Source organism: Branchiostoma belcheri, unplaced genomic scaffold, assembly GCF_001625305.1.
Source record: "Branchiostoma belcheri isolate BF01 breed outbred unplaced genomic scaffold, Haploidv18h27 scaffold48, whole genome shotgun sequence".
NCBI lineage: Eukaryota > Metazoa > Chordata > Leptocardii > Amphioxiformes > Branchiostomatidae > Branchiostoma > Branchiostoma belcheri.
Genome location: NW_017804109.1, coordinates 2494110 through 2505214, shown reverse-complemented (window position 1 = coordinate 2505214; position 11105 = coordinate 2494110). Strand labels below are relative to the sequence as shown.

Genomic DNA, 11105 nt, shown 5'->3' with positions numbered 1-11105 from the left:
GGGTGGGGGTCTGGGGGGGCCTCTTCCTCCATCTGCCATGACAGGTTCCTTCCCTGAAAACACAAGTCCACATTCCATGTCTGACCCCAACCTTAGAAAATTATTGACTACAAAGCTACAAATACTATGTAATGTAAATGTATACTAGTATGTAATTGTACGTGATGTATTGTTATGTCTTATGTACCCTCTCCTGGAAGAAATTTTTATAGCTGCCACCCTCGGGTGGGCAGCTAAAGGAGAGCTTTTGCTCAATAAACCTCCATAAACGGTAAAATGTTTTCTTTTATCTGTTCTTTTGTCCAGCAACAAGTTTTCTTGTCATGTTTCTAGTGTCCCTGCAGCCCACAAAATTATGACGTTATTCACAACCACAATAGTCACTGCACTTTGGAACTGACACTCAGGAGATCTTACAACAATCAGGAACAGACAGAAATTGAATCAACAAGCAGCTGCTTGCTTCTAACTTCTTCGATGGGGGAGGGGGGTATGTACTTGTACTTATTATATAAAGGGGGCACTTGTTAAGGTGGCAAAAATACCCAAAAGTTTTGACAACATAACCGCTTATATAAGCTAGGTACAACATAACTCTCTCCCGTTCACACCCACCTGGTCTGATGCCGAGATTTAGATGCTGTAGATGGCGTCTATGGCACCAATGTTAGCCTCTGCCAGGTATTTTAGGAGGCAGACACCTTCAGATCTTGTGACTGTCATGAACAATAAGTGGGTTCTACCATTTTGATTTATGTTTAGCTTTTGTTTTCTTTTTATATATATATAGATATCAACCTGTGAAAATCAAAATGAATGAACCATTATGACTTTAGCAATATTTGTTTTATTTTCCAATCTACTTGGGTTTATATGTTTTGTATATATTCTTAAAATACTTCTTTTTATATAGATTGCTTGGGTAGATTGGGATCCCTGAATCTGAATGGTTTGTTCCACTATGCCACTGGGCCTGAACATACCATTCTGCAAAATGGGGGTGACGTCGGAAATTTGTAGAAACTATCGATTGATGTAGATGCAGATTGTATGTGATATTGTTACTGTCAAACGAAAGAAATTTTTTTATATAGGAACAGACAAATTGTAGAATTCGTGGGTAGTTTTAGGATTTCCTTCTTAGAAGGCACAAAATACGCCTACCTACTCCAGAAGTCTTGTGTCCCGCCAGCTGACTTTCAGGACTGGAAGAGTCCAAATATGGCGGGAACTCCAGCCCGTTATAAATTTAGCCCTTTATTAATATGTCTTTTTGTGCAGAAAAAAACATCTTCATAATCTCTAGTTCATAATTTAATACTCAAAAGGAAAACCAAATGAATACTTTAAACATTTTTCTGCCCCCTGTTTACGCATTTTACTGCACTAGTTACCCTGACACCCCTTAGTAGGCGAGTGAATGGTTCCGTCCACCAGCTGATAGACGTTGGCAGGGTGAGTATGTACGGATGTTGACCCGGGCTTGTATGTACACAGTTCGGCGCTAATATTTTACCGCTTTGCCCGGGAATACCTGACTCCGCCGCCCCGATGCCAGCCGCCGCCGGGCCGCTGCGCCCCTGCCGCCGCCCAGGCCGCACCCAGGACCCGCGGACCTAGCGACCGTGAGTAACGTTATGCTCAATACTCAAATTACATAGCTCCATCAATCCATGTCATTGAACATCATCAAAGTGGTATACAGTGCTCTCCAACTATTTCCAGCACTGACATCGGCATAAACCTAGGATTTGCATGATATTGTCAAAACCCAAACCATTCACTCCACTATAAATTGCATGGCATAATTGCATCAGCTATTCTGACATTCACCTGATATTAAAATATTTCCAAGTCAATGGCACACTGACCCAGAAATACATGAAAGAAAGCACTGTATACGTAGAAGATATGTGGTTTCTTGGCTGAATCAATAAAAATATGAATTTATGGCCCGACATGTCATGGGACAAGAAAATGTGCGCATAGATGTCATGCACAAAATAGTATTCCACTGGCCCAAACTACTCAGCTGCATAGAGCCCAAAGTGTGTACACCACTAGTCGGTAATCTCACCTGCGATCAGTTGAGCTTTGATCCTTTGACCCTTCCTGCCCTTAGCAAGGTTGCCTTGGCACCTGCAGGGGGAGTACTGGAGGCACTGGTTACAACTTACAACTGACACCTGTCATCTGCACACCTGTATGCACACCTGTCTGCCGACAGGTGACGCATTGAGCTGTCATCCACAACTTGTGGGTACTGTCTGGATACGTCGGTGTTCAAAGGTAATAGTAGACATACAGGTAATAAGGTACACCAAAAAACAGTTACTCAAGCAACTGGCTATGATTTTGGAAACGGTCAGACGTTTCAGGTAGCATCCACTACAATTTGTCAGCAACACTGGAGAATTGTCAGAAAAGCAGGTTTATAAGTACGAACTATTGATTGATACTGTCTGTATGTGTGTGCCAGGACTGGGGTCAGTGTGCTGTAGGTCACTGAAATGACTGCCAAAAGTCATATTTTGAAATGTGCACTTTGCCCCAGTTTCTGCCGCTTTGGTTCGAAAACATTTATGTGGGCACCAAGCAGATGTTAGGATGGGTGTTTTCATGTGCACATGTTTTTGTGGGGTTTGGTTAATTTCTAGTGGTTAGCGTAGGAGATTATGCTCATGAAGCCTTAGGCCACAGCAAGTAATTTTTATGGATAACATCAGCGTAGGCATACCATAAATTTTCACCTGATTTTAAAAAAAAAACAGTCGACCAGGACGGTGGGCTGAGTTGACCAGATATGCAATGGGGCAAGTTGGTAATACATTTGTGCGCATTCGGTAATGCCCTATCCACACTAGTAGAAATCAGCTTGGCAAAAAGAGGAATAGGTCATGAATTCTGTCAATGTTGTGGATGATCACCAGCAGATGTTTAACCTGAGCTATTTCCATATCCCCATGTAACATATACTGGCTGAACAATTCATCTAATAGTATTCTTGTTCCCAGGTTTGGACCCACCTGTTTCCATCCCTTAAAAGACTCACATCATGCAGCTGCACACGGCACGCTCCGATCTGCACACGGCACACTCCGTTTTGCACACGGCCCCCTTCTCCTCCCTGCCCCTCATCCTCCTCCATCTCCTCTCCTCCTGGCTGCTGTTGCCGGGTTACCGCAGCTTCGGCCGCCTCATGTGCGGCTTCCGCCTCCTGTCGTCCGAGTTTCCATGGCAACACTGGTTCATCGCCCAGACGGTGTTCGTCAGCCCGGTCTTCGCTTTCCTCATGATCCTGACCCTCCCCCTCACCGTCCTGGGATGGACTCTCCGGATGCTGACCTCACCCTTCAGGTAGGTTCTCTTAGCATGTCGGCAGAACGTACTGCGCCTGCGCGAAACCTGTAATGTATTGTGCATAGCACTTTGGCAGAATGTCTCATATAAGGTTGTATTCGCGTATATATTAACATCCTGTCTGTAGTTTCCTTAGCTTGTGTCAGAAAAGATGTCTGTAAAAGGCAAAATTCTGATGGAATGTTGACCAAACATCTGACAAAAACTGTGAAAAATCAGGGTTTTGCGCAGGCCAGATACTAGTACATACTGCTGACGAGCTGCACCCTGAGGGTGTTTGCACTCATGTGACAATGCTGAGTTGTCCACCATGTTGGATGGCTTAACGTCTAGGGAGTTGCCAGGTAAATGTGAACTTGTAATATGCATGTACAGTTGATAATGACGTCACATGCAACTAGTTCATTTAACTAGTTCATTTAATTTTCCAAACAAAATGATATCAATATTCACTCTGTTATAGATTTCAAGACTAATTGTCTTCTTTATTCTTTTCTTTATTCTTTATTCAAAACAGTGGTCAGCATAGCAGCAGTACATAAAAAATTATGGACCGCTGAATTGTGCTGACCTTACAGTTACATAGTACATAAAGATACAACGTAGGTACAAACAAAACATACAGATTCACGACAATTACAACATGTACAACACATAAAAACTAATTCTTCATTATGTCTTATGTAGCTTTCAAACCCAGGCCAAACAAATGTTTACTATCACATTCCCCGCCGCAGGAGCCCGTTTGTGTACTGCAGTTCCCCGGATGTTCCCAGCCCGGAGGAGGTGGGTCTCAAACCGAAGTTCTCCCTCTGCACCACCAACCTGTGTCTGCTGCCGGACGCCTGCGCCAGGTGAGACAGGTGACCTGCATCACCATGGTAACGACCTCTCCATCTTCATCGCTAACCTCTGACCCTTCTCCTTACAAGCTTCATCATCATCATCTTAAGTACTGCTGAGCCCAATATTGACATTGGATTACTAGCAGCTGCACATGTTGTTAATTACAAAACAAGTGACCGGTACAAGTAAAAACAAGGGCAACTAAAGGAGGGGACACTACGGAACGTAAATAACTGAGTCTGTTGGTGTAAAGGACAAGACAGTGCATTTAGTGTGTTAGTAGGACATATATATATACATATATACAAGACGTGTAGGGGCGACTCAATGCAGCAGGGTCCTCGCCAGTCCAGATTTGAACTGGGCGAGGGACCCCGCCTCCGCCACACCAGGCTCAAGTTCGTTCCACTCTTTGATGGTACGAGGGAAGAACGAGAGCCTGTAAAAGTTGTTCCTACTCGCGATGGTCTGCAGCTTGAGAGCGTGGTTGGTGCGGCGGGAGCATCGAGTCGCCGGGACAACTCTAGATGCGTGCGGCACAGAAATAACATTGTTGGTTATCTTGTACAATGTGGCAAGTCTGGCGTTCTTCCTTCGGTACAAGCTTATACATGTACCTTCTCTCTTTGTTGTATCCAGAACTGTAAGTCTTTATCCAGAGCTGGCACCGTTATGGATAGTTCATGTGTATATGGAAGCAAACCTGGATCATGCCTGGAGCAAACTTAATTGTTCTTGGATACGTGGAGATTATCCAGAACCGTGCTTGATCCTAATTCTAAACCATTCAGCATAGATAGGCACGGTTCTGTATATGATAGAAACTATCCAGAACCGTGGCTGATCTTAACCCTAACCCATTCAGGCATAGAACTACCCAGGCGCAGTTCTGGATATGATCGATACTCCTGTTACTAAGTGAACTTAGTTCACACAAAGTTAACTCTTTTGTAGGCTGAATAAATTGTAGAAATCGGCCTTAAAAGACTAAGAGTGAACTATCACCCACCCCTGCAGGTTCAACAACCTGAGCGATGGCTACTGGCGAGCGGGGGAGATCGCATCACGGATTGTCTCATCCCAGGGGCAGGGGGGGAACCTCGCCCCTCCCCCCGGCTACACCCCCTCCAAGGGACGGGGGAACCTTGCCCCTCCCCCCACCCAGAATGGCCAGCCGAACGGCCCCCTGCACGGGGAGACTCCCTACAACCTCCGGTCCCGAAAAAGCGTGCGACCCGCACCCCAGAATGCCTTCCCACCGCCGGACAGCCCCGTTCCGTCCCGGGGCGCCTTACCGTCGGCCGCGCCCGATCCCGTCGGAGAGGATCAGTTCTCACACGAGGTGGAGTCGCAGTTCCCGGCGCTGGACTTCCTCTGCTGCCAGGAAGTGTTCGACCAGGACGCCACGCGAAGGCTGGTTGCCGGGCTACGCCAGCATTTCGGCCACGTCATCTACGAGCCAGGTAAGAGTCATGCGTATCTTACTTCCTGTCATTCTGTCAGCACAAAGACAAAGAAACTCTGTGCAAGTGCCCAAAGTCCTTTGATCTACTGGCAAACTCAGCAAAACCCATCACAGATGCCACGCAAAGGCTGGTTGCATGCCGACCTATGTTTGCATTTCCGCCACATCATCTATGATCCAGGTAAAACAGTCTCACTGATATCTTTTACATATTGCAAAAAATAGAAAAAAAACGATTGACTGATGACTGGCCCTGTTTCCCCCAACAGACGACATGGGCCCAAAATCTAGTCATTTCTAGGTCTCATCAAGATCTACCCACCTACCAAGTTTCACGGCAATCCATCCATAGCTTCTTGAGTTATGCTATTCACAGACAAACAAATGCTACTGAAAACATAACCTCCTTATAAAGTTGTTTGACTGATGACAGACCATGTTTTCCATCACAACTGTCCATTTTTCCCGCCATAGACGCCATGAACGACCATTTTTTTCCTGCCCGCAGGCAGGTGGAGTTGGAGCACGAACATTTGGGCGTTTCACAGCGGGCTGCTGTTCGCCAGCCGCTATCCGGTCCTCGCCGCCGAGTTCCGGCCCTTCTCCGCAGCCCGCAAACAGGACAGGTGGGCCGCCAAGGGCGCACTCATGGTCAAGGTACGGTCGGAACTGTGCTTCTGGTGTATAATTCTAATCTTGTTATAGTTATGCTTGCAAAGCCAGCCAAGGTCAAGGTACGGAGTTCACCCACAAGTGATTTGAACAAAAATTCCTGGTGAGTCAATTTTATTGACTTGGAGAAGAGTTTAATTCTCATCATATATTTTACCAACTCAGATCAGATGAACTTTCATGCTAGTATGAGAACACTGTCTCTCATTCTCTTCAGGTGTTCCTCGGGAGGACCCAGGACGGGCGAGACGCTGTAGGTTACATCACCACTACACACATGCAGTCCTACCAAGGTATGGCTTCGGTCTACAACAATTCTATATCAATTCTGTAATCTTTGACATCTTCCAAATTTTGCCCCAAATCATATACTTATACTCTCTGTAACATGGTCTTGTAGTCTGACCTCCATCCTGTCAGCATTGATCATCCACATCAAGTTATTTACCTCAGAGCAGCGGACAGACTAAAAACTGATATTTAACTCTACTTAGCTCTAGCAGGCATAATCACTGACTTACGCTGACCCTCTGTATTTGGCAATCAATACTACCAGTAGGGTGGTACTCCGGATTCTGCACGTCTGTACTTTGGTGGTAGTACCCAACTCTGACCTGTTCACTACAGAACCATTTTTGTTTATTTGTTTATTTTGTTTTACTACTAACTACATTCTAAGATCATGATGCAATATATTGTACATTTTAAAAACATTTTTCATCTATTTATAATCTTTAAAATATTTTGTATTTGTATTTGGTAATCACTACATGTACTACCAGCACATGTATCATGGTACTCTGTCTTTACTTTCCTGCCGGTTCCCACCTCTAACCCGTTCCCTGCCCACCTCTTTGCTTCAGGTCCGTTTGAGATCCTCCCGCGGCAGCTAGACGAGCTGTTGACGTGGACGGAGGACTTCCGGTGCCGGACGCTCGCCAGCGACGACATCCAGGCATTCGATATCCTGTGCGGGGACTTCAACTTCGACAACATGTCACCAGGTACTGATGTCAAGCCAGATAGATCCTGCCAAATACATGACTATGACAATACTTGGGGGTTTCCAATGTACCCGAGACAAGGGATGGGAGGGGGGTTAGTCTGTGTTTAGAGTAACTTGTCGCCAGGTACTGGGGAGGAAATGCTTTCTGCATCTGTGACCCCTGTAGTGGGTAAAAGTTGCCCAAACCTTTGTAAGATCATGACGATCTTGTAGGAAAGATTTAGTTGGCAATTCCTTATCTCAGATATTTTCTATTGAGATTGCTGAGCTAATCAGGCTAGCAGTTGTACTGTTCCAAATTTTCCAACGAACGTTTCTCTCTCCAGGTGAGAAGACTGCACGGGAACACCCCCTGATGGAGAAGTATGTGGACGTGTGTAGGGCCGGACCGGGCAGGGACAAGCCGTGGACAATAGGTACAAACATTTACACACACTGAAGAGGGGTTCACCAGAATTATTCTTTTGTGTGTGTTTGTGTCTGTGTGTGTGTGTATGTGTGTTTGTTTGTGTGTGTGTGTGTGTGTGTGTGTGTTTGTGTGTGTGTGTGTGTGTGTGTGTGTGTGTGTGTGTGTGTGTGTGTGTGTGTGTGTGTGTGTGTGTGTGTGTGTGTGTGTGTGTTAAAAGAGAGGACATAAGAACTGGTTATGGTTCGGTCATCAGGGGGAGTGTTAATATGAATCGTGGGTAAAGGTTAAGTAAGGTTAATTTCCGTTCCCTGCCATGTTTCCAGATGCAGAGCTTCGACAGTGCACGTTTCGGGAGTCTTCTATATCTCTACTCTGGAGAGTTGAGGTTAGGGTCAGGGTTAAGGTTAGAGTTGGGGTCAGGGTCAAGGTTAGGGTTAGAGTCAGGGTTAAGGTTAAGGTTAGAGTTAAGGTTAGGGTCGGGGTTAAGGTTTAGTTCACTAAGTGTTGTATTTCCCAGGTACAGAGCTTTGGCAGTGCACGTTCTGGGAGACTTCCATCTCGACTGCGGAGAGTTAAGATTGGGGTTGGGGTTATGGTTAGGGTTAAGGTTAAGGTTAGAGTCTTGTGTTTCTCAGGCACAGAGCTTTGGCAGTGCACGTTCTGGGAGACTTCCATCTCGACTGCGGAGAGATAAAGTTAGGGTTAAGGTAAGAGTTAAGGTTAGGGTTAGGTTAAAGTTCCCCTGTATTTCCCAGGTACGGAGCTTCGGCAGTGCACGTTCTGGGAGACTTCCATCTCGACTCCGGAGAAGCTGCGTGCAGCGCTGCGGAGCAGGCGGTTGCAGGCGCGGTACCTGCTGGACGGAGACGTGACCGACGCGAACATGGACATGGTGTGGAGCGTGCCGGAGTCGCCGGCGGAGGAGGCGGACGTTCCCGACATCGCGGGGCGGCGCCGGATAGACTACGTCATGTACCGGCCAGACGGGGGGCGGGGGGATGTGGTGAGTGAACGATCATAGCCAGAACAGTGCCTATCTAGTTCTAGAGAGATAAGGTCAGGGTTAGGGTCAGGAATAATCCTGTGTTTAAGTTCCCCTGTATTTCCGAGGTACAGAGACTACGTCATGTACTGGCCTGACGGGGGGCGGGGGGATGTGGTGAGTGAAGGATCATAGCCAGAACCGTGCCTATCTAGTTCTAGAGAGATAAGGTCAGGGTTAGGGTCAGGAATAATCCTGTGTTTAAGTTCCCCTGTATTTCCGAGGTACAGAGACTTCGTCATGTACCTGCCTGACGGGGGCGGGGGGATGTGGTGAGTCAGGGACTCTTCTTTACACTTCTGAACACTGCGTATCCAAGAACATAGATTTGAGACAGGCATTGTTCTGGAAAATTTACCGGCCTGACGGGGTGGGGGGTGGCAGAGATGTGGTGAGGGACTCTTCTTTACACTTCACGGGCAAAGTCTGGCTTTGAAACAAGCTGTAACAGAAACTAGAGGATGTGTAACAGTTGGGAAAAGTTATCCGACAGCCATGGTGACTATCCACCTAAGAGCAGCTCGATTGCAAGTGACAGAGCCTGATGGGAATAGACATACTGCAGACCCCATTCAAAATTACATTTTGTACAAATAATTGTCATAAACACCATCTTCACATTGTATCTCTTTTTTCTTCATTCCTCGTGTAAACTGTGAAATGTGGCTTCACATGTTGTTGACCACCTTTGTTTGTTTGTTTGTTTGTTTGTTGCATGCAGTGTGTGGAGAGGTACACCCTGGTGACGCAGCTGGCCAGACTGACGGACCACATCCCCGTCTGCCTCACCTTCAACACAGCCGTCAGCTGAAGCTCACCTACCGACACTCTCAGGAACTGCAGCTCCTACCGACATTCTCAGGAACTGCAGCAAAGACTCTGGTTACCAAATCATGGCCCAAACTAGCAAATCAGACTCCATATTCAGGGTCAAATGACAAGATTTTACCTTTATGTGCAATCTACTGCAAATCCATCTTTTACGCACATAACAATCTGATAGCCTTGCAATGTAAGCATGAGTCACTGGGTGCTGGAACTTACATTCAAGTTCAAGTTGACAATCAGACGTTGCTGATATCATACTTTTATGTGCAATCTACTAATAAGTTCCTTCGATTTAAACACAACTCAGCAAATGTATATATATTATGTATGTTAGAAATCAGGGATTTGATGTGAAACTAGAAACCTTTATGTGCAATCTATTACAATTACACTTCTTAGTAATATGCACATTACAATCTGATAGCCTTGAAATGTAAGCATAAGGCACTGGGTGCTTGAAGTTACATTCAAGTTGACAATCAGATGTTGTCAATATTATACCTTTATGTGCAATCTACTAATAATTTCCTTCAACTTAAACACAACTCAGCAAATGTACATGTATGTGCAAAATCAGGGATTTGATGTGAAACTAGAAACCTTTATGTGCAAAATATTACAATTACAGTTCTTAGTAATATGCACATTACAATCTGATAGCCTTGAAATGTAAGCAAAAGGCACTGGGTGCTGGAACTTACATTCAAGTTCAAGTTGACAATCAGACGTTGTCACCTTTATGTGCAATCTACTAATAAGTTCATTCAATTTAAACACAACTCAGCAAATGTATAGGTATGTTAGAAATCAGGGATTTGATGTGAAACTAGAAACCTTTATGTGCAATCTACTGCAATTACATCTTTACGCACATTACAATCTGATAGGCTTGAAATGTAAGCATGAGGCACTGGGTGCTGGAGCTTACATTCAAGTTCAAGTTGACAATCAGACATTGTCACCTTTATGTGCAATCTATAAGTTCCTTCGACTTTAACCCTTGTCCTGATGGTATTTTTTTACACAATATTTCTTGTTAATTTCATGTCTTAATCAGGTCATAGACCCCCGACTTTTTTTGCCCTGCGGTGGCATAGTTACTTCCGCATTCGTTGCGTTTTGCTGCGATGTGATGTGATGCGTTGCACAAGAAATACCCCCAAATTGTAACTATGCAGGTTGCTATATAGATGGTACTGTATGTGCAGAACAACAATTGTCGTGCTCCGCAGGACAAGGGTTTATCAACTCAGCAAATGTATGTTAGAAAACAGGATTTGTGATGTGAAAATGTTGCTGCTGTGCTCTGCACGGTCACGTTTTGACAATGAAGCTGCATCGCTCGCTAGTTAATCACTAATGAATCACGTGATTATAAGGTCTAAGTTCTGTAGATATAAACAACAGGTCCCAGATCAGGTGACAATCCGGTCAAACTGACAGGTGATCGATAGAACTTCTCAGGGGCAATACTGGT

General features: G+C 45.2%; 2 protein-coding genes across 2 annotated transcripts in view; one reads left to right on the top strand and one right to left on the bottom strand.

Moving 5' to 3' along the window:
• LOC109479353 overlaps positions 1–3057 on the bottom strand; it is a 4687-nt gene extending 1630 nt beyond the window's left edge. The window contains exons 1-3 of the mRNA XM_019781303.1: positions 3053–3057; positions 2078–2139; positions 1535–1616 (exon numbers count right to left, since the gene is read on the bottom strand). Coding sequence (XP_019636862.1) covers positions 1535–1616; positions 2078–2139; positions 3053–3057 — 149 coding nt within the window. The remainder of the gene's footprint in view (positions 1–1534; positions 1617–2077; positions 2140–3052) is intronic.
• Positions 3056–9937, top strand: LOC109479352 (sphingomyelin phosphodiesterase 5-like). The gene is made up of 10 exons (XM_019781302.1): positions 3056–3357; positions 4098–4214; positions 5224–5474; positions 5529–5669; positions 6180–6328; positions 6561–6636; positions 7207–7347; positions 7676–7765; positions 8514–8761; positions 9522–9937. The coding sequence occupies exons 1-10, from the start codon at positions 3056–3058 to the stop codon at positions 9609–9611; spliced, it is 1605 nt and encodes a 534-aa protein (XP_019636861.1). The 3' UTR covers positions 9612–9937.
• The last annotated feature ends 1168 nt before the right edge of the window (positions 9938–11105 follow it).